The sequence below is a fragment of the Hemitrygon akajei genome, chromosome 22 (genome assembly GCF_048418815.1).
Source record: "Hemitrygon akajei chromosome 22, sHemAka1.3, whole genome shotgun sequence".
Lineage (NCBI taxonomy): Eukaryota > Metazoa > Chordata > Chondrichthyes > Myliobatiformes > Dasyatidae > Hemitrygon > Hemitrygon akajei.
The window spans coordinates 16458573-16483380 of NC_133145.1; the positions used below are offsets into that span (position 1 = coordinate 16458573).

The 24808-nt window shown below is 40.4% G+C and overlaps 1 protein-coding gene across 2 annotated transcripts in view; it reads left to right on the forward strand.

Annotated features, from left to right (window-relative positions):
- Nucleotides 1-24808, forward strand: part of spata20 (spermatogenesis associated 20) — a 467506-nt gene that overhangs the window by 97751 nt on the left and 344947 nt on the right. For both annotated transcript variants that reach the window (XM_073026743.1, XM_073026744.1), the window contains exon 10: nucleotides 20423-20635. In XM_073026743.1, the coding sequence (XP_072882844.1) occupies nucleotides 20423-20635 (213 nt within the window). The remainder of the gene's footprint in view (nucleotides 1-20422; nucleotides 20636-24808) is intronic.

The following is a 24808-nucleotide window of genomic DNA, read 5'->3' on the forward strand; positions in this document are numbered from 1 at the left end:
GCAAAGGTGTCAAACTCATTTTAGGTCACGGGCCGGATTAAGCAAAATGCAGCTTCATGCGGGCCGGATCAGTCGGACGCGTGCGAACGCAGCTTTCGTTGCCTCCGTTTTTTCAGCCTGCTCTCATGTGTCTCAGTCTCTGCTATAACTACAAAGTGTTTCACTTTACAAATTCCGTTTCTTATGAAGAAGACTGCCGAGCAAGACTGCCGAATAAACACTAAAAACCCTGAAAACCTGGTACCTGAATAAACTCAGCATTAGCCATACCATACGCCATAGGCGCTTCGATTACTGGGGCCAGCTTTAATAGTAATTAGATATTATCTCGCGGGCCAAAGATAATTCCACCGCGGGCCGGATTTGGCCCGCGGGCCTTGAGTTTGACATATATGCTTTAAAGTATTTACTCCACTAGGGCTACTGAGGCTCAAGTCCCTTAAGGCTGTTATTATACTCTGGGTTGAGGTTGGCTAGAATAGACTACTCCCTCCCTGCTTCTCCAAAACCCAAGCAACCATATAATTCCCTCTACCAGTCTTTTTTCTTCTCAAAGGAATCAATAACAGTGGCATCCCTTCTGTGATGTGGTAAGGATTCCTCATACAAATTCAGCAATCTGACTTGTTGGTCCAGTGTGCAAATTCAAATGCTGTCCCTAGGAATGTATCACCGGATCTCCCACCACAAGTCAGCATTCACTACTTTGTCATTCTGTAATGCAGAGAGATACAAGTGCTGATACAGGTGGCCCCTGTTTTTCGAATGTTCACTTTACAACAGCTTGCTGTTATGAAAGACCTATATTAGTGCCTGTTTTTGCTAACCAAAGAGGATTTTTGCCTTTATGTAAAAAGACGCTGGCTTTATGCGTGTGTTTACCCCGAGAAAGCCTACCATGTGGCAGTTGTGTGCGCAGGTACGTACATATGCGTGTATGTACGTGCCGATTTTTTCTCCAAATCGATTTTGGGTCGCTGTCTTCCCGATTTTGATAAGTGAAACTACACCATGCATACAATATTTCTACTTTATATAAGGCTGTATATTTATCATATCATTCCTGCTTTTACTTTACGTTTGTGTTATTTTAGGTTTTATGTGTTACTTGGTTTGATTTAGTAGGTTATTTTTTGGGTCTGGGAATGCTCAAAAATTTTTCTCATATAGATTAATGGTAATTGCTTCTTCGTTTTACGACATTTTGGCTTACGAAAGGTTTCATAGGAATACTGTACCTTCGGATAGTGGGAGAAACCTGTATTTAGAAAACACAAAAACAATAGAACTACCAGAATTGCTCCCCAAATACTCAATTCCCACTGAAATGTGGGTATCTCATTTCTGGAATGAAGCTGCCTAAATTTCTACACCATCAACTCAAATTTCATATGGCCAGTATGAAATGAGTCATTTGCATGTAACAAAGTAACAGATTAAGACACAGTAAACATGTAACAGATTAAGAAAACGAGAAACAAAGGACCAGAGAACACAAAGCACAAAGCTGAGGCTGTTCCCCTTTTTAAAAGCTTCGTGTGGAACTTCAAAAACTTAAAAGAGAAATAGCTCACTTATCAGAGAACAACTGAGAAGTGTGGTTAGTGCCTCTCCCTACAACAATGAGGCGCTAACCCCCCCCCCCCCCCCCCCCCCCGATTCCCACTGTTGGTGAATATTAGCTATCGCTCTTTGTAGGGAATCCTGAAAGGAATGTGAGGAATCTGACAAAGGACAAAAAGAGTCCCTATCTGCAGAGGACTTGAAGAATAGCCGTTCCCCTTCAACAGGTTCCTTCTCTTGCTTCCCTGTACAGTACTTCCTCCATATTGCATAGAGGGTGGGGGTGGGATCTCCATTTACTTGTTCCTCTGCAACACTAAACACGTTTCTTTATGGGACATCTGGGATCCCCCACTCCTAGTCTGCTTATCTAACTTCCGTACCTGGTTACATGCACCCTCTTCTACGTACTCTAAACCTTGTCATAATTGAATCGCTGTATTTACGGAGTGAACAACAACTGGTGCTATTAAAGACGGCACTACCCCTTTTGTTGGAAAAACTGCCTCTGTAACCATGTGTCTAATCATTCCAGAAGTTAATTCAATATCCTGTGGTGGGCTACAACTATCACGGTATAATTCTGTGATGAGAGCCCACTGGCATAGAACTTTAGTACCCTACTCTACTGTGTTCCATTCCGTTTGGGGTTTTAAATTCCATTCAGTAAGAGTACCCAAGTTTAACTGCAGCCATTACTTGAACCAATAGTGATGCATTATGCTCAGGGGAAGCAAGCACTGTGGTCAGATTGCTTGTTGGGATGGTAGGCTCCCTAAGGCACCCATCTCTCTATTAGATAGCCTCACTCCAGTATCGCCCTCATCTCATATGCTCAGTAGCTGAAGACTTCCCAGCCTTTTGTATGTACCTATCACCTAAACTCACTAATTCCTTAGCTGAGAATTCTCTGAACTCTGTTGTCTCGAAGGGATCCATTATACCAACCCCCACATATTCCTCCTCCTCCTCCCCCTTCTCTCCCTTCTGGGAGGAAGAAGCTTCAGGCTGATATTGGGCATAGGAATGCATGGTTATTGGCTTGGCCCATACTGTTTCGGACAAGCAAAGGAGAGGTTGATCATCTTGAGGATTAAACTGAGGAGTTCACGTTACTCTCTCTCCCTCATTTTCATCGTCCAGCCAAACATCCCCATCCCCCATCCCACAGTAAAATCATCGCCCCACCTCATCATGGCTTGAACCTTAACAGGTTTGGGCTGGCAACCTGCTTGGCGCACAGCATTTAAGTTCCGTAGGTTCATTAGCTGACAAGCACTCACTGTATTCGTACCCTCTAACTTTGTAGCCCAACTCTGAGCCATCAGTAGTGATTCTCTCAGAATAATAGAGTGCTGACTGAGGTCCTCGACCTCATTTAGAGATGTTATAATTTTATATTGATGCCTTACAATCGCTGCAAAATACCAGAAAGCATCCTGTCGGCTGTCCCTTCTCCGAGGAAAACCCAGTGATTTAAGTATGGAAACAATGTGGTGTCCCATTTCAACCCCAGCAAAATCTAAGTGATCTGACCAATCTACTGGCTTTCCATAACCCATCAGTAAGTTACTGAGACTTCCAAATCTGTCCAATCTGGGACTCTGCATCTCTCATATGGAGGGTCCTCTCTTTTAAATAACCTTTGAAAGAAATGCATTTCTGCTTATAAAATCAGATCTTGCTCACCACAGTGCCAAATTGTAATGTTGAATCAGGTTTGCGTGTGTGGCAAGTGAGACAGAAAACACTGACTGTGAATAGGTATTTTAATCAGTTATTTACAAATTGTAAAAATTCAACCAAGCATTCATGTTCCCTAAGTTACAGAAACTATAAAGCTGAATATTCAACAAACATACTTAGCTAAAAGCACCTGCAGAGCATACTTTCTCAATGACTATGTGCAGCGCTTGCCTTAAACAAAGGAAGAGAGGGAACCTCCTACCTGTGCTCTCTATATATCTAGGATATTTGAAACTGGACATCAGGCAGCTAACCAAGGAGAAAAACTGTTTCTAAACTAATCAATCACTACGGAAGTGACTTTTGACAATCAGAATAAGCTATCCCAACCACACCCCTCCCCACAGGACAAGCATCTGCAATCTCTTGCCATCATTAAACAATGGCTCCAGACTGAGCATTGATTTCCTTTCAATGCTTGCAAAGCGGTAATTCAAATGGGAACTGTGGTACTGCTGATGATGGACTGTTCTAATGTTAGGTGTTTTTAATTTCTTCACTTTCTGTGTTAACATCAACACTTATTCTATTCTTGTAACTGACACCAGAGAATGGTTAAGATCAGGAAAATTGGCTTTAATTTCCCTTCCTTCTGGCCAAATGAAAGACGCATCAATCATGGGATCATGTACAGCATAGAAGGTGGCATTTATCTCTACACCAGAACTTTGAAAATGTTATTCCCGTTCCTTAGCCCTTAATACCTTGCATTTTTTCCTCTTTATATATTTATCCAGTTCCCTTTTGAAAGGGAATTATTATTGAATTTGCTTCCAGGCAGAGCATTCCAGACTATAAATGTGACTAGCTCAATAAATGCTCTGCTTTGCTTCATGAGTTAACTTGATTCTGTTTCTCCTGGTTAATGATAGTCCTGCCAATGAAATCAGTTCCTCTTAAAAAATTCTATAAAAATCTGACAAAATGTTTAACCCATCGATCAAATCTCCCCTTTAACCCAGTTTGAGGAGAACAAAAATGAATTATTCCATTGTCTCCCCATAACTCTTGTTCTGCATGTTCAACCCTCTCATCTGTAAGTCCATTATTGTAACAGTGCATCTGAGGAGTACTAGCTAGTGACTTAATAAGGTTTTGCTGCGCACACTGCCATCAGAAGTTTGATTATTTTGATACAAGTCCGTACAGGGATCTGGAACACCCTTTAAGAGAACTAGACTTTGTTGAAAGAATTTGCCTTCTCATTAAGGAGATGCTGTAGCAATTGGTGGCTGTTGATATAATCTGGATTTTGCATTACTATGGCAAGAGTGTGCCAAGTGCAGTAGTTGTCACCATAACTCTTGTACAAGCTTTAAGTTCTAGCAGAACTCAGTAGTGTTGGCATTTTATGCAGTGGTGCATGGCTCCTAACCTTTGTCCTTAGAAGATGAGGATAGGGGAGCCTCTCACCTGTTTCTGTAGTTGGAGGAATGTCTGTTTATGAACCAGCGGCCCAGTGTGATGCAAGGAGTTCCCCTGCTGTTCTTGCCAAATGTTTTTTTAACACAGACAAAAGCCAAGTAATTGATTGTGGCCTTTGGGATCTTTCTGCAAAGTAACTGCCATGTGTGCCTACATCGCTGCAGTCACAGCACTTGCAATAATTGATTACGTGGAAAACACTTGAGATTCTGGAAAAATGTTTTGCAAGTACAAGGGTTTTCTTTCTTTCTTTAATTGCAGAATGAATGTCAGAGATATCCTGCACACTGCTAGAAACTCTAGGATTTACATTATGGCTGTCAGAGCCCCAGGATATCACAAATGTTATTTGTGATCAGGAAAGTACTTTTGAATTATAGTCAATGAGGCAAATGTGGATATAGCAAGCTACCATAAATAATCAATGTGATAATGAGATAATACAAAAGGAAACTCTAACCTCAAATTCAAGTCCACTGGTTCATCAAGAAGTTTCCAAACAGATTTCAGAATATGCAGACACAAGAGATGCTGAAAATTTTGAGCACACACAAAATGCTGGAGGAACTCAGCAAGTCAGGCAGCAACTGTGAAGGGATGAGGGGTCGCAGCGGGAAACACTGTTCATTTTCTTCCATATATGCTGCCTGACCTGCTGGATTCTTCCACTATTTTTTGTGCGTCCTCAAAATTTCCAGCATCTCTTGTGTCTCCATATCGAAAAAGTGTGGAAAGGCACAATTTGTTTTGCAGATGATTGCTGAGAGTAAGAATTTCAGGTTGTATATTATATGCATTCTCTGATATTAAATGTAACTGCCATTACATTTAATGGTGAATGGAGAACGGAGGTTCGCGAGTTCGATCCAGTGTCAGACCACTCCTGTGCCGGGTTGATGTCGATCCAGTGACTCCCGTACCATCCATGCCAGGTTGAATTCGAGCTTGCAACTCGACCTCTTAAAAAAAAATCATAGCCACCTCTACTTTAAATTCCCACGTGGAATATTGTGGAGGATCAAATACCCAAACTCAGCACAACCTCCACTTGTCACATTTAGCCTGTCTCAGTGCGGTTGTCCTTAGGACCCAGCGGACCTCGGGAGCCGGCGCAGCTCAGGACCCGCCGCCCGCAGTGTTTCTGTTCCATTGATGGGAAGCGATCGCGATTGAAAATAAAGTGGAAATAATAAAGCATTTGGAAAGAGGTGAAACGCCATCGGTCACTGGAAAAGCGTTAGGCTACAGTCAGTCAACGATCGGAACAATTTTAAAGGATAACGGATGAAGTGAGAATAATGGAGCTTTTGAAAGGCCCTGCCCTGATGAAAGCTACAATTATTACTAAGTAACGCAGTGGTTTAATTATTGGAATACATACATTTCTTAAGAGTTTTATATGCATAGAAAAGTAAAATATATACTATATACTAAGACAAATGTTTGACTGACACTAAATAATACTGGATGTACTTGTTCCGACTTCCGTACAAATCCGACTTAAAGACGGACTCAGGAATGGAACTCGTACGTAACCCGGGGACTGCCTGTACTTGATGTACTGGGAATCTGTGTGTTATGTACCCCAGTATCAATTCTTGGGATGGTATGTGATGTACTGGAAATCTGTGAGTCTTTGTTTCTGTGAGTGCCACGCGATGATCTACCCCAACAGTATAAAAGGAGTAGTGCAGATTGCTCCAGCGAGACACTTCGGTGGAGAGTCGTTGTGTTTGGAAAGCAGAGTCCTTGTTAAAGAGATTGAACATGAAGAGTGCAAGCTTCGATCAAATCCACAAGGGAGTGGGTAGTCGATAACGCTGTGCATTTTGAGGGTGACTGACATTTCGTAATCCAAATGTGGATTTTGGCATTCACTTTGGTAAACGCCTGCAAGATCTTGGGTGTGTGGTGACCAGTCCTGGAAAAGGGACATCTCCTGTCATTTACGTGGTGAAATTGTCACTTTTTGTGGACTCTTTGAAACAGACCGCATCGTGAAGTCGCTTCTATTGGAAAGGTATGGTGGCCGCTTCGTGAGATCATCGTTCGAAAGGTACTGTGCGTCTGCCAAATCACCTTCAGAAAGGCACGGTGGCCGTTTCTGGCGTATCTCTGTGAGACTCGCTTCTTCGCTGTATTTGAATCTCTGTCTTTGAGATCGTCTCTTCGCTATACTTCGAATCTAAAAGTCTCCTCTCAATTACTCCGTGAATCCCTGAAACTTTCTGAACTGACATTCTGGGACTGTGCTCCAGTAAGACTCTGTTAAGAATTGTTTCTAAGTTTAACCGTTTGGGAGCTATAGACACACAGTGCTGTTAACTTTGTTTTAAATTAGTTGCTTGTTTAATTTTCTATGTTTCTGCTTGAGAGTTAATAAATTCTGTTGTTTTCTGATAATATCGTGACTCTATTCCACATCTATTATTGCTGGTTCCATGTAACATAAACGGGGGATCGTCTGGGATCAGACCAATATGGTGCTTATTGGTTAATTAATGATCTTATTGGGAAAAGGGGAATACCCAGTCCTTTTTTTTAATTGGTTTGTGTGTGGAATTTGGCAGCAATGGATGTTGGGAGTTTTCTGGAATCACCAACCCTTGCAGCATTAGAAAAAGCGAAAAAGGGTGAGGTGCTGGAAATTGCTAAGGAACTGCAGTTTACAGGGATAACGTCAGCTACGACAAAGTCAGTGATTCAGAGGAACATTGCTGAGCACTATATTTGTATGAAAGACTTTGATGAAGAGGTGTTAGAGAAATTTCCATTAAGTAACCTTGAGATGCAGCTACATTTGGAGCAAATGAAGTTCGAGAAATTTAAAATGGTGGTGGTGGAAAGAGAAGTGGATAAACAGGGATTTTGAGGCTAGAGAAGCAGACAAAAAGAAGGAATTTGAGCTAGCGATAGTGAGGTTAAGGTCCGAGAATCAGGCTTCTAGTTCTAGGAAACCGTTTGTTGTTAGTCAAGAAGTTAAATTTGTTACTCCATTTAATGAGGCAGAAGTTGATAAGTACTTCTAACATTTTGAGAAAGTTGCTAAGTGTTTAAAATGGTCGAAAGATAGATGGCCAATCCTTTTACAAAGTATAATTAAGGGTAAAGCACAACAAGATTATACGGCTTAATCCGTTGAACAGGCAGCTAATTATGATTTTGTGAAGCAGGTTATACTTGAGGCTCATGAGCTAGTTCCGGAAGCTTATAGACTAAGGTTTAGAAATCTAAAGAAATCTGTGAACCAGACTTATGTAGAATTTGCCTATGACAAATCTGTGTGTTTGAGAGATGGTGCACATCCAAAAATGTGGGTGATGATTTTAACAACTTGAAAAAGTTGGTTTTGTTTGAAGAGTTTAAAAGTTGTGTCCCTGATGAGATAAAGACATACCTAGATGAAAGCGAGGCTGCGACTCTTTCAGAGTCTGCTAAGTTAGCAGACGAGTTTGCCTTAACACATAAGGTTAAGTTTCTCCCAAATGAGAGCTTCCAAGAGAGTATCTGGGATGATCTGGGTGAACTAGAAGTTGAAGCTGGGACTAGTGATGAAAGCCTGGAAGAGGAGGCAGTCCCAATTGCCTGTGTTCAGGTTGTTGAAGCATCTGTTAACCTGCAGGATGCTGAACATGGTGTTGAAGCTCAGGTAAAGCCTGAGATGTCTGATTTGGTTGGAAAGGAATTCAGTCATTCTGTGAAATCTGGGTTGGTTTCAAGACCTTTGACCTTGCTGAAGGAGCAGTGGTCTGCTGAGACAGTACATGTTGGGTTGTTCAACTATGTTTTGGAATTTAGAAATAAACAACCCCAGGGTTGTGGTTTTGTTAACCAAGTTTGCGGTTTGGAGAGACAGGGCTTGGAGACTTCTCAAAATAAAGGAAATGTTGTTTTGACCAAGAGGGACCACATGCAGGTGTTACTATGGAACCATATGGGACTAAAGGTCTTGGAAATAGAATTAATGACTTGTTTGGAACCTTTTACAAGGTAAACATGATTTCAGTAAGTTTAACGAGTGTGATTAATTTAGAAAACATTGGTGATGAGTTGGCATCTGTTCATGGTAAAGTTCAGGTAGTCTTTGAAGGTCCTTTTCAAGCTGGGAAGCAAGTGTTCACATGATGGCTAATTGTTCTGTTTTAAAGTGGACAAGGGAAAACAGTTGATCAAACTCCTTTTTGAATACAACAGGATCTGGTTTTGCAGGAATTTGATTTTGTAACAAAGCATGTGAAAGGCAAAGATAATATGGTTAATCGACTGGATATTAAGTTTAAGAGTAAAATAGAAACTAGTATTTGTATACGCTTCTGTAATGTGCTACATAATCACATGTAATGCTTTACACTCTGTAATCTACAGTTAAAAATTTTGCTCCTTGATCAAAATGTTGCTTTTAGTAGGGAGGTGTTATGTACCCCCAGGGTTCATGTTTTCTGTGGACTGTCACTTTAAAACACCGAAAGAATTGAGACTGACTTTTGCTCTGCTGGATTTCTACTGACTACAGGATTGTTGGGTTGCTGTGGTGAGCAGCTTGTGTTTACATCTTCTACAGTGTGTTTGGACACTGCCTGCTCCTGAGTTGCTGTGGCGAAGAGAGGTGGAGTTATTTGATGGGTGATCGATGTTTATGGTTGCTTGCAGCATGTTTATTTAAGCAAGGTCAGATGACTCTCACACAGACACATGATCAGAGTCGAACTGGGTTCGATCATGGAAAGACAGCAGTGAGTGGGGTCGCTGGTTTAAACTTTCAGTAGTCCAAAGGGGTGAGTTGAGATCGATCCAGAGTATTGATAAATGACTCTCACAAGTGCTGCAACTAGAAGAAGTTTGCAGAGAGGAGCGGAGAGAAAAGGTTTGAAACAGAAGAAACCTAATGACAAAAGAGATCACTATTTGGGCTCTCTCCAAGTAGCCCGTAAGAGTGAGTTTGATTCCATTCGAATATGAAAGTGTGGTTGTCACATAGTTAATCCACAGGAGTGTATTCTCTGGTGAGGGAAAACCTTTGTGAATACAACATGTGTGTTAACCCTTGTCTGGGTGTGGTTGTTTACTGAAGAAGGCACCCCTGTGGCAAATCACTATTGGAGTATGTCTTGGGATTGGATAAGTGGCTATCACGTGGTGTGATTGGGGTAACCTTGTGGAATCTACCCTTGCCTGGGTGGTAATTTTCCCTTGCAGATGGTCCCCTTTGTGATAACCTACTGTTGGTGATAATCCATATGTGAATTCGATTTGAGTATCCTGTGGCCACCAGTTTGGGATGACCCGTACCTGAATCCGGGCATGCTATTATGGTAACCACTTTTGAGAAAGGAGTTATTATCCCTTATCTTGGCTCTGCAACATTTTGATGTGTATGTTGGCACAACTCAGAAACCACTTCTGGTTTATACCGATCATAACCCATTAGTATTTTTGAGTAAAATAAAAAAAAACAAAAATAGAAGGTTACTGAACTGGAGTCTAATTTTACAGGAATATGATCTTTTAATAACTCATATTAAAGGTAAAGATAATGTTTGTCAACTGTTTGTCCAGATGTTGAACTTGCAATGTATTTTCTTTTTATTTAATGCAGTGAAATTTGATATTTATATACACACCTGTAATATATTAGTTTGTAGAGTACTGTATGATAACCATATATGTATGGTACATTTTATAGATTTTGTACATTGGTATATTGTGTAAATTGTAGTTAAAATTTTTCTCCTGATAGATCAAAATGTTCTCTTTTTTTGGGGGAAGGGGTTATGAATCCCAGTTTCAACACCTGGGATGATACATGATGTACTGGGAATCTGTGTGTTATGCACCCCAGTATCAATTCTTGGGACGGTATGTGATGTACTGGAAATCTGTGACTTTGTTTCTGTGAGTGTCATGCAATGACTTACCCCAGCAGTCTAAAAGGAGCAGTGCAGATTGCTCCAGAGAGACACTTTAGTGGAGAGTCGTTGTGTTTGGATAGCAGCAGAGTCCTTGTTAAAGAGAGTGAGTGTGAAGAGTGCAAGCTTTGATCGAACCCAAAAGGGTGTGGGTAGTCGATAACGCTGTGCATTTTGAGGGTGACTGACATTTCGTAATCCAAATGTGGATTTTGGCACCCACTTTGGTAAATGCCTGCAAGGTCTTGGGTGTGTGGTGACCAGTCCTGGAAAAGGGACCTCTCCTGTCATTTACGTGGTGAAATTGTCACTTTTTGTGGACTCTTTGAAACAGACCGCACTGTGAACTCGCTTCCACCGGAAAGGTTCGGTGGCCACTTTGTGAGATCACCGTTGGAAAGGTACTGTGTGTCTGCCGAATTGCTTTCAGAAAGGTACGGTGGCCGTTTCTGGCGTATCTCTGTGAGACTCGCTTCTTCGCTGTATTTGAATCTCCGTCTTTGAGATCGTCCCTTCGCTACACTTCGAATCTAAAAGTCTCCTCTCAATTGCCCCGTGAATCCCTGAAACTTTCTGAACTGACATTCTGAGACTGTGCTCCAGTAAGACTCTGTTAAGAATTGTTTCTAAGTTTAACAGTTTGGGAGTTATAGACACACAGTGCTGTTAACTTTGTTTTAAGTTAGTTGCTTGTTTAATTTTCTATGTTTCTGCTTGAGTGTTAATAAATTCTGTTGTTTTCTGATAATATCGTGACTCCATTCCACATCTATTATTGCGGGATGACAGGACTGTCATATGTTGGAAGATTGGAGCGACTGGGCTTGTATACACTGGAATTTAGAAGGATGAAGGGGGATCTGATTGAAACATGTAAGATTATTAAGGGATTGGACACGCTAGAGGCAGAAAACATGTTCCCGATGTTGGGGGAGTCCAGAACCAGAGGCCACAGTTTAAGAATAAGGGGTAAGCCATTTAGAACAGAGTTCAGGAAAAAATTTTTCACCCAGAGAGTTGTGGATCTATGGAATGTTCTGCATTCCAGTAGAGGCCAATTCTCTGGACGCTTTCAAGAAAGAGATAGATAGAACTCTTAAAGGTAGCGGAGTCAAGGGATATGGGAAGAAGGCAGGAACGGGGTACTGATTGTGGATGATCAGCTATGATCACATTGAATGGCGGTGCTGGCTCGAAGGACTGAATGGCCTACTCCTGCACCTATTGTCTATTGGTTCCACATAACAGTGGGAAGAGAAACATCAATGTTTCATATCTTAGACCCTTGTTAAATTACAAAAAAAAAGTTAAATTGTGTTGCTAATTATTGGTTTAGTCACAAGGAAGAACTCTGACCTTTGAGTAATATTGAGCGATCGTTTGCATACTTTGGGCTTTTGTTGAAGATATCATCTGAGAGATTGTATTTTGGACAGTCTAGTACTCCCTCTGTACTGCATTAGAGCATTTTTTTGTTTAGGCCTCTGGAGTGAGCTTTGAACCCTTGACTCTGACTAAGAATGCCACCCCTGAGCCAAGGCAGTTACCTTCATCCTAGATATTACGCAGTACTTGCAATCATAGCTTGTCTGTAAGGTAAAAGATGAGGACTGATGAACAGTTAACATCCTTATACTGTATATTTCTACTTTCTTCTTTGTTTCAAGTGCTGTTTTTTTTTGCCCTAGGTGCCGTAGGCTCTTTAGTGTGAAGTTTTCTTTGTGATACAGGTGTCCCCCGTTTTTCAAATGTTCGCTTTACAACAACTCGCTGTTACGAAAGACCTACATTAGTACCTGTTTTTGCTAAACAAAGAAGATATTCGCTTTTACAAAAAAAAGACGCCCGCTTCATACATGTGTTTACCCCGAGAAAGACTACAATGACCGTGAAACCTTGTTCGGGCAGCTGTTTGCGCATGCGTGTGCGTGCCTACACATGTGCGTATGTATGCGTGTACGTGCATAGGTGTGTACTTGCACATGCGAGATTTTTTTTCTCCAAATCGATTTTGGCTCATTGTCCTCCTAATTTTGATACCACACCATACATTCAATATTTCTACTTTATATAGGCTGTATATTTATCATATCATTCCTGATTTTACTATATGTTAGTGTTATTTTAGGTTTTATGTGTTATTTGGTTTGATTTGGTAGGTTATTTTTTGGGTCTGGGAACGCTGAAAAATGTTTCCCATGTAAATTAATGGTAATTGCTTCTTCGCTATACGACATTTCGGTTTACAAACGGTTTCATAGGAACGCTCTACCGTCGGGTTGCGGGGGAAACCTGTACTGGGGTAGATTCTTCTTCTCTGGTAAGCTCCTTTTATTCCATTTGTTTCCTTATTAATGGGAAGAATATCATAAACAATGAAACACAGAAGATGAAAGATTCCAGCTCAAGAACTGTCAGTAAATATGTAGGGGATCTCTCTTATTTCATGCTAGAAGGTGGGAAGTAGAAGGAGAGGGAGAGAACATAAAATATTCTGCCTGGGTTACCAAGAGGTAAAATATAATCTCAGGTGGACCATGTCATAATCAGCCCAACTGCATGTTTCAACCAACTCTTCCCAGCCTACCTAACCCTAAAATGGTGACTCTATCATGAGCTCAAGAATGCAAAATGCATTTGTAATACATTTCAGAGGAAGTAATCAAGGAAGTGTCCAAAGGTAAATACAGGAGTCCCCGGGTTAAGAACGAGTTCCATTCCTGAGTCCGTCTTTAAGTCAGATTTGTACGTAAGTTGGAACAAGTACATCCGGTATTATTTAGCGTCAGTTAATCAAATGTTTGTCTTAGTATATAGTATATATTTTACCTTTCTATGCATATAAAACACTTAAGAAATGTATGTATTCCAATAATTAAACCACTGCATTGCTTAGTAATAATTGTAGCTTTCATCAGGGCAGAGCCTTTCACATGCTCCATTATTCTCACTTTATTCTTTATCCTTTAAAATTGTTCCGATTGTTGACTGACTGTAGCCTAACACTTTTCCAATGACCGATGGCATTTCACCTCTTTCCAAAAGCTTTATTATTTCCACTTTATTTTCAATCACGATCACTTTCCATCAACAGAACAGAAACACTGCGGGCGGCGAGTCCCGACCTCCGCCGGCTCCGAGGTCTGCTGGATCCTAAGGACCATGGTACTGAATTTCCCTGGGTCCTAAAGTCTGCCGCACTGAGACAGGTTAAATGGGACAAGTTGGGGCTGTGCTAGGTTTGGGTATTTGATCCTCCACGAAATTCCATGTGGGAATTTAAAATGGAGGTGCGCACAGTAGCAGTCTGTCACTGGATCAAACTCGGGAGCCTCCGTTCTCCAGCCCAGCACTGATCTCATTGCGCCACTAGCCGACCGGAACGGGGAGGGGGGGGGGGGAGAGTCGGGGTCAGTGTGAATCTTGCTAAGAAAAATTTAAGCCAAATACAAAGTTACACACTCAACACAGTATCAACGGCAATGACTTAAAATGGTAGACGGCGTCACGATCTGACTTAAAACGGCGGATGGCGTTGCAATCCGACTTAAAATGGCGGACAGCATTCTCCTTCCTCAGTTCGTAAGTATGAGTTGTCCGTAAGTCGGATGTTCGTAACTCGAAGACTACCTGTAGAGAAAGAATGAGGATATATACGGAAAGCGTAGAAACTATTAGGGATCAAAAAGTTGACCAATTTATGCAGGTGGAGTTTGTGGATAGATTTTTATTAATTTTGCGGCTGTATTTTCAGAAAACAAGAGAATGTATTGATTTTATATTTGTATTAAGATCTCTTAAGCTTTTTATTCTGGCATCCTTCCCCCTTCCTTATCAGTCCTGAAGAAGTGTCTCGACCTGAAATGTCAAATGTTTATTCATTTCCGTAGATGCTCCCTGAACTGCTGAGTTCTTCCAGCATCGTGTGTGTATGTTGCTGTGAAACATTGGATGGCAGGAACAGACTAAATGATGAAGTATTAAGGGTTTAGCATTTTAGTGTTATCTCAGGCCTGGATAAAATATATCCCAAAATATTACAAGATGCGGCAGAGAAAATTGTAGAGGTTTTGACCATCATCTTCAATCATCCCTGGCTACGAGCAATGCTTGGATTGGATGACAGCTGAGGTTTTTAATCACTGTTTATAAAGGGAACAAGGGATGAACTGAGTAATTATAGGCCATTTAGCCAAGCTTCAATGGTGGGCTGATTATTGAAATCTATTCTGAGGGACACAATGAACTTTCATTTATAAAGCTATAGATTAATCAAGGAATGTTAACATTGATTTATTAAGGGAAATTGTGTATGACTAATTTTTTAATGAGGTTATAGAGATAAGGCAATTGCCTTTGTTATAATCTACATAGCTTTCACTACAAGGTCAAAAGAGCAAAGGGGCATAAACTCCAAGGGAGAGTGGCTAGTTGACTCCATAATTGGCTCAGTAGCAGAAAGCAAATGGTAATGATTGATGGTTGTTTTGTATTTGGACTAGTGAGCTTTCTCAATACTCAGTGCTTTTTGCTCTATATATTCATGTCGTTGGTCTCAATCTAAGAGCACGATAAGGAGTTTGGCCCTTTGGCCGACATCAAGGAAGATAATTTATGACTTCAGGAGGATATACTGTAAATGGTTTAGCCAGTTGGGCAGCAAAGTGTCAAATAGAATTTAATTCAGAGATGTAATACATTTGGGATGGTGTGTAGTGTAAGGGAGTGTACAATAAAATAAAAAGACATTGGGAAACGTTGAGGGAAAAAAGCAATATTAGAGTGAAAGTTCACTGGTCATTAATAGCATCAGGGTAGATGGACAAGGTAGTTAAAAAGCCACCTGGGATGTTTTATTAATTGCATAAGTGCAGAGAGGCTGTGCTGGAATAGAACACAATACTCAGAAGGCCACAGCCTGAGCACTGTGTAAAGTTCTGGTTACCATATTTCAGGTTATTGTACTGAAGAGAGTGCAGAGGAGATCTATGAGTTTGTTGCCAGGACTGGAGAATTGTAGCAGTGAGGACAGATTTGATAGATCTGTTTGGAACAGGAGGCTGAAAGGAGACAATTGAATAGTTAGAATTATGAGTGGTCTGGACTGACTAAGTAGGAAGAACCTATTTCTCAAAGCTGAGCTGTCAAAAGCCGGGGTACGGATTTAACGGAACTGGTTATAGTGTTGGATCGGACATGAATATTTTTTCCATCCAAGTTGAAGTGGATACTCAGGCTTTAACCTGCAATGCTATGAATTATTCATAGAAGGTGGGATTTGATTTAGTAACATTTATTTTTAGCCGACACAGATATGATGGATCAAATGGCCTCCTCCCATGTCTTGAATTTACTGTGATTTTAGAATTAATGAGATTTTTGGGTGAAACTTGTAAGTACATCAGCAACTCAGATTGTGCAATATTAAGGCAGCTGGAGTAGAACGGAGTAGCCGATATTACAAGACACTTCGATGAATAGAAGAAACCATAAAGACCATTACAGAAACAAGCAGAATATTTTTACACATCAAAATTCCTGAATGAACCTTTGATCCTGAATCTTCTAAACCAGAGGTTGTCTACCATCTGAGAGAGCAACATAAGGCACCCCCAATGGGAATGTTTACATTAGTATAACATTCTGGTTTCCAGTGCCAGCCTACTTATTAAATTGTGCCTTTTTGTGGACTTCAAATAGCCAAGTAGTTCAAAGTTGCTCAATTATTAATGTGAAGAAATTCTTTTCTTTCAAGGTAAATTGTACTCTGCTCAGGCAAAAGTATGCTCTTTATTATGTTCTGGGGGAAGAAAGAAAGTTGGGATGGCTGCCTTCTGCATTTAGAACTTGTGCTCAAGTCAGCTTGGGATAATGAGATCAAAGTCTGCTATTGTGTGTGTGATGATTAATGGTTGTAGTAGAGAGGCGTTGAAGATCGCTGATGTGAGGAAATAGAAATGTCACAGAGGAACAGCAGGAATGTTTCTGCAAGACTTTTAGTTTTTACTTGAGAAGTGACCCTTTTTAGCACATATCGTCCATCATTTCTTGTTCTTCCAGCACCTTAAACTTCCAGTCCCTTCACAGATTGTCTGGTCTTTATCACATTGCTATTGATGGAATCTTGTTATGTCCCACCTAAACAGCATTACAAAAGTTACCACATCTCAAAAGTTCTTGGAGCATAAGAATACAAGAAAATAGAGTAGGATTACTCCACTCATCCTCTCAGAGCGGTCCTGCCATTCAGTCTGCTCATTGTTGAAGTGCCCTAGCTCTCAACTCATCTTCTGTGCTGGTTGCCCTGACCTCGGTAAGTCTCTGTGGTACAGAGCTTCAGAAAATCACCACTCGCTGTGAGAAAAAATTCCTGTGCATCTCAGTTTTAACAGACCTTTCCTTTACCCTGTACCTATGTTACTTGTTTGAGAGACTGTCATTAGTTGAAACATCTCAATGTCTGTCCTTAGGATTTTATATGTTTCAATAAAATAACTGAGCCTTTCAAAAATCAAAGAGTACAGATGCAGCTTCTTTAGCAGCTAATGATGAAACAACTCTTAACCCAAGGATTAAACTGGTACATCACTTTTGGATTGTTTCCAATTCTAGTGTCCCCTAAATTAGGGGGAAATATTCCATGTGACCAGTATAGTTGTAACAATACTTTCCTATTTCTAAACTAACCCCTCACAACAAAGGCTGATATTTGCCTTCCTAACTACTCATTGTACTTGCTTGCTAACATTTATGATGCAGGCACAGGAGCATCTAGATTCCTGTCGTGCAATCATTTCATTCAAACTCTGTCCATTATCATAATAGATTGCTATTAGATTCATTACTGAAATGCGCAACCTTACACTTTCCCACATTAAGTAACACCCACTCAAAAGTTTTCACCCACTCTTTCAAGATATATTTGTCCTGTTGCACAGTCCAAATATCCTCATCCCATCTGTTTTCGTGTTATTGGTAAACTTGGATGCATTGCATTCTGCACCCTCCTCCAGGTCATTAATGTAAATCAGAATCAGATTTAACATCACTGGCATATGTCGTGAAGTTTGTTAACTTTATGGCTGCAGTACAATGAAATACGTAACAAATACAGAGAAAAAAATCTGAATTACAGTAAGTATATATATATATCTATTAAATAGTTAAGTTAAAAATAAGTAGTGCGAAAAAAACAGAAATAAAGAAGTAGTGAGGTAGTATTCATGGGTTCAATGCCCATTTAGAAATCGGATAGCAGAGGTGAAGAAGCTGTTCCTGAATTACTGAGTGTGTGCCTTTAGGCTCTGTACCTCCTCCTTGATGATAATGAGAAGAGGGTATGTGCTGAGTGGTGGGGGTCCTTAATGGTGGACACTGCCTTCCCAAGCCACCACTCCTTGAAGATGTCTTGGATACTATGGAGGCTAGTACCCATGATGGAGCTGACTAATTTTACACTGAGTGCAAGGTTGTTGCTGCAACTCTGCTCAACAAACTGGTATATCACGCTCCTGTATATTAAGTAACTGAGAATGGAAAAACTGATCTTTGTGGCACACCACTAGATACATCAATCCTTCCAACCTGAAAATGCACATTTATTGACTCTGTCAACCAGTGATAACCAATCTTCAATCCATGTTGCTACACTTCTCTCTGCGCTCTTATGCACCAGGCTTTTAAGTGGCACTTTGTTAAATGCTTTCTGGAAATCCAAACATGCTTCATCTCCAGGTTTCCCTCTCTTGACTCTGGATGATTAATTTTTTATTAAATGATGTTGGCTTGGTTGAATTGTTTGTGAAAATCTTTTCTTGTTACTACCATTAAAAGTACAGGAGCCTGAAGACTTATCAATGATTCAGGAAAAGCATTTTCCTCTCTGCCTTAAGGTTTCTGAACGGTCCATAAACAACCTCATTATTAATTTTTTGCACAATTTATTTATTTTGTAATTTATAGTAATTGTGTGTCTTCACACTGTACTGTTACTGCAAAACAAATTTTGCATCATATAAAGCAATAATCAATCTGATTCAATATTCTGAGATCATGAAATCTATAAGCAAAGGTACTGTAAGTAATTTCAAATATATTTTCAGGATGAGATGTGTAATGTGGTGATTGTCTTCCCATCCGCCTGTTACATTCTATCTTTTAATTGGTAGAGGTCGAAGAGTTGGGAAGTGTTACTGAAGAGGCCTTTGGAGATTGAGCAGTGTATAATGTAGATTGTGCTCAGTATAGTTGGGGATGGTGGGTAAGGGGCAGTTGTATGTTGGGAGAGGGAATGAATGAATGTTGTACATGGTGGATGAAGTTCTAAGAAAGTGGATTGTTTGATTTATTTATTGAGATACAGTGCAGAACAGGCCTTTTGAGCGTGCTGCCCAGCAATTCTCTGATTTAACCCAAGCCTACTTATGGGAGAATTTACAATGACCAATTAACCTGCCAACCAGTATATCTTTGGACTGTGGGCAGGAAACTGGTACACCCAAAGGAAACCCATGCGGTCACAGAGAGAACATATAAACTTCTTACAGGCAGCAGCAGGAGTTGAACCCTTGTCACTTGGACTGTAAAGCGTTGTGCCATGTATATTTATGTTAGATTGTGTTGGAAGTAAATAATTAGCACTGGCTGATACTGAAATCTTGATCAAGTCAAGGGCATGAATTTTGTAGGCTTCCACCTCAGTCTGGCATGTATTTTAGTCATATAATAAAAATAGAAAATGATGGAAATGTTTATCAGGTCAGGCTGCTCTGTGGAAAGGGAAACAGTTCACATTTGAGGTTGAAGACCCTTCGTCAGCACTGGGAGGGAGACAAAAGAAGACATGGAGGTGGGTTGTGGGTCTGTCTCAAATAGGTAAATCCAGGTTGACCACGGGGATAAGGTTATCTAGTCAATCAGGTGAATGGCAACAGTCACAGAGTGAGAACAAAGAGAATGTAGAAGTTGTAAAGTGCAGATCAGGAAAATGTGTCCTTCAAGTTAGGTTGGGCACATCCTTCATTCCCAGCAACGATCAAGCACGGCCAATATCACGGATGGATGACTGGTATAGATCAGTGGTCCTCAACCTCTGGGTCGCAAAACATGCAGGGGTGCAGCGGTAGCTGGCGCGTACCCAGCGCATCTTTAAGAAAAAATCCGAAATAAACAAGCTAATTAATTAGGTGCCGCCCGGCACATAAATGTCGGCCCAGATCAGAGGCGACGACCAGTATCGGTCCGTGGCCCAGAGGTTGGGGACCACTGGTATAGATAAAAGTCAAGCTATTGAGGCTGTGGAGATCAAAACTAAGTCCACAAGGCTTATCCATGATTTTGTTACCTGTAGCTTTGCCTGCCTTGGCTCTCCTCCATCTTCCACACTTGGTGAACTTGAAGTTGTCTGAACTTCCTTGGCCTGGTTCATCTTTTCCTTTGATGCATTCCTAGCAGCAAGTTGCATAAGCAGTGATGGTGCAGGTAATGTTACCAACTGTGGAAGTAGCATGTCTTTAAATGGGAATGATATGGGATTGAACAGTCATATTGGGTTTGGATAGACTGCTTATTCAGGTAAAGATATTAATGGTAAGGATACATGGATTTTGGCAGGAACCAAAGATACTAACCTTTGTCCTGTCAATCTAAAAACAGTGCTGCTAATGCACCAATAGGTTTGTCGGATTAGAAAATGTGAGAATAATTTTCTGATTTTGCTGATGTATTGCTGATGAACCTGTTATGTGTTTTTGATCTATGACTAACACTTTCTCCTTCGACAGTCAGGGGGCTTCTATAGTGCTGAAGATGCAGATTCATATGCTTCAGCCAACTCGACTGAGAAAAAAGAAGGAGCATTTTGTGTGTGGACTGAGCAAGAAATCAGAGAGCTTCTCCCAGATCCAGTCTCAGAGGCCACACAAAGCATAACCATGGCAGATGTCTTTGCCTATCATTATGGCGTGAAAACAAATGGGAATGTTGAACCAGCACAGGTATGTTAAGTGTAAGATAAACTCTGGGGATTATGTTAAAATATAAGTTATCTTTTATCTTCCACAAATGATTAAACTGTCAGAATAATCTGATACTTGAGCTGACATGATACCAAAGATCTCAGCTCTGCGCAAAAAATAGGTTGCTGGAAGAACTCAGTGGTTCAGGAAAGGGAGAGGCAGTGCTTTGGGTCGAGAGTATAAACAGGTGAGAGGAAGGGGTGAGGAGAGAACTGCCAAGTGATAGGTGGATCCAGCTGAGGAAGGGTTGACGACATTTCTGTGACAGTTTGGCTATTTGATGTTGCTTTAAAAATGTTTTGGGTCATAAAGGTATTATGTATTGCAAGACGATCCATTAACACACAATATATTTCATGCAGAAGGGCTGAGTGGTACAATGTAAAGGGAATTTAGTTCTGTCTCTGCTCTGTATGATATATGACACCTTTCATAAGTCAGCATCTAGAAGCTATAGTCAGCATTAAATCTATGTATGTTTTAGTGAAAGGTTCAACAATCCCCCAGTATATAGAGATTATTATAAGAACCATTATAATGAAGAGAAAGAGAGAGAGCCTGTTTAGACCTAAGCCATCCGAAATCCACGGTAACATTGAGGATTGTCTCATGGCTGGATTCCCAAGTCACCTTTTCACCACTACAGCTTTATGTATTTTGGATACATTTTGATGCATGTGTGGTAGAACTTCTTTGTGTAATGCAACTGAGCTAGTATTCCTGGAGAGTATATCACATCAATTTGTCACCTTTGGTAAGGTCACATTTTAACATTCAATATGCTTCATTCCTTTATTTTCAAGGCAGTTATATAAATTTAGGAGAAAGTAGATTTACATCTTTATTAATGGTGCATGCAATGCTCTGTTTGTGGGTGAGCTTCATATTTTGTAGCTTGAACAATTGCCAGTATAAATGGAAAGTCAACAGATATTGGAAACATGAGAAAATCTGCAGATGCCTGAAACACACACAAAATACTGGACACAAAATACAAAATACTCAGCAAGCCAAGCATCGTCTATGGGAAAGAGTGAACAGTTGATGTTTCGGGCCGAGATCCTTCATCAAGAATTGAAAGGAAGGGGAGAAGTCAGACTGGATAGATGGGAGAGGGGAAGAAGAAGTCGAAGGTGGTAGGTGATAGGTGAAACCAGGAGAGAGGGAGGGACTGAAGTAAAGAGCTGGAAAATTGATTGGTCAAAGAAATAAAGGGCTGGAGAAGTGGGAATCTGATAGGAGAGGACAGAAAACCATGGAAAAAATGGAAGGGGGAGGAGCACCGGATGATAGGCAGGTAAGAAGAGAAGGTGTGAGAGGGAAACAGAAACGCAGAATGGTGAAGGAGAGGAAGGGAGACAATTACCAGAAGCTTGAGAAATCGATGTTCATGCCATCGGACTGGAGGCTTCCCAGACAGAATATAAGGTATTGTTCCTCTAATCTGAGTGTTACCTCATCATGGCAGTAGAGGAGGCCATAGACTGACATGTTGGAATGGAAAGTAGAATTGAACTGGTTGGGCACTGGGAAGTCCTGATTTTTGTGGTAGATGGAGCCACGAGAGGGAGATTAGTAGAATCTGCCCTCACCTGCATCTCTTCCATTTTGTTCACATCTATCCTCAGCCCATCCTTCTGCTGCCACACCAGGAATGTGGTTCCTCTTGTCCTCACCTACCTTCTATCCTGATGAAAGGTTGTGACCCAAAACATCAGCTGTTCATTCTTTCAGTTTAGTCTGATGCTGCTTAGTCTGCTAAGTTCCTCCAGCATTTTGTGTACGTTGCTCAACAGATATTGGTCTCTGAACAGCTCAGACATCCCTGGTTCTTGAGTTGAAAATGTGTTGATTCTTTTTTTCTTCTGTCACTGGCAGTAGGATGTTCTCTATGAGGTTTGCACAGTGGAAACATAGATTATAAGGTTTAACATTATATGGCCTTATTTTCTCTAGCCTGCTGTACCTGGACATTTCATTTTGCTACAGCAGTGCTGTATAGATGTCAACATTTGGAAGTCTACACTTTTATATATTTCAAAATGGCATGATGTGATTTCCTTAGACCAGGGGAGGAACTTCAATCTCTTGATTTCTTTTATTGATAGTGGAAGGGTGGAACCCTCAGGGCTGTTTGAATAAGAGTATCTTGTTCCCACTTGATTAGGCAGGCGCAGTCTTGGTTTAATGTCTCATCTGAAACTTAAAGCAGATGCTGCAGAGTGAGGATACCTACAGCATTGTGCTGATGTCCTAAACTTGCTATACTCTCCCATCAATATAAACTAAGGATGTATTAACTCTGGGTGAAGTAAGGCTACTTCTAAAATAGATAGAAGGACTTGTTGATTGGATACAAAAGCCTTTGTAGATAATGAAGCATTTTTGTAATGCGTAGTTGCTCTTCTCTAGTAGGAGACCAGGTCGATAATTGTTGGACAGCAGACTTCCAGAAACTTGTCTTAATTCATAGAACATAGCACAGTATAGTCCAGGAGTGATGCTAGGAATACTGATTTAGGTAAGAGGGATTCATCTGTGTTGATGAGTTTGAACTCTGATGGTATTAATAATGGAGCAGGCAAATTTGTGGATGATGTGGACATTTGTGTCAAAGTTTATGCACAGACTGAAAAGAAGCTCTTTGATGAACTCGGTGCAGATGTCCTTCCCTCACTGTTCAAATAGTGGCATGGGAATTTGTTTTCTATTCAACTAAGATGATTGGAGCCATGACTTAACATCTCATTTAATTGATAGCAGAATAACACAGTTCTTCTGGCTTCCATGTTACTCCATTTTACCTTTAGGTCTGATCTCCGGACCCAATGCAGTGACTTTTGTTCATGCCTTGTTGTATGTAATACAGTGTATTCCAGTTAATTGAGCTAATCGGGGCAGCTGCTTACTTGGGCCGACTCTTAAAGAACAAAAGCTAATCAAGGAAGTAGCTGGGATTCCCCTTGTTTATTTGGGACACTATGCCACTTAGTTGGGGCAGGAGACTTACTGAACAGTTTCTAACTAGTGTCAGTTGTGTGCACCTGTGTTGCTTTTAGTCACCACACCATGCTTAGAGTGAACAGGTTTTACATAGCATCAGTTGCTTGTGTTTGTGTTCAAAAACCAGTGAATTTTGTCACTTATATTTGGTGAGAAATAAACAGTAAGACAATTCAGAATTGTTTTGCTCACTGTGTTTTCAAGCATTTAGGCTTGGAGATGCCAGAAATGGCTCGGAATGAAAATAAAACAATTTAACTACTTCAACAAATTAGCAATTATGAAAAATTTGAGGTATTGACAATCATCTTGAATGTTACAGTGAAAATGAAGATTTGGAGGATGTAATTGTCAAAAGGATTGTGTGAGGACAATTCATATCTACACTAGGTGCCTGCATTGATTTTGTTCATTTACAGTCAATCAGAAGAACATGGCAGTGTACACTGGATTAATTCCTCTGTCGATAAATATTAGGAAATAATACAGTTTTATAGTACTGTAGTGGTATTGATAGTGTTCTAATTTCTAAGTACCGTACTTAATCAGTTACTCAGTTAAATGATTATTTGTCTTTTTTTAGACCTCCTTAACTAATTTCCATGAAGCTTAATTGCAGCAACTGCTTAAATGGGCCAAAATATACAGGTCCCGATGTATCCCAATTAATTGGAATCTGCTGTGTATGAAAAATTAACAAAGTAACAATTTACTTCAAGTTTATGCATGTGAGATATTTTAAATGGCGCAAAAATATTCAAATATTTTCATTTCAGCTCCCATTTGCTTCATCATTCTCTCTCCAAACACCTTTGTTCATCTCAGTATTTCATGTGCTCCAACTTTGGCTGAGATGTTAAAACAAAGTTTGGTCTAGCAGTTTCAGCAAATCATTAAATATCAATGTTCCTATAACAGTAGTTGAAGAAGAGCAGCAGGTTTCTGCAGTGCCTCAGCAACATTTGTCCTTCAACCAAAGTGACTAAAAATAGATCAGTTGCTCATTGTTCTTTGAGGGATAATTGTAAGATCTTTCTTGATGTGCCTCAGCCTTGTCCATTTCTTTCTGACCCTGATGATGTAATCCACATCTATTATCCTCTTGGTTGAAAGATTCCTCTTGATTTGTTTTTACTCCTGCATTCCTCA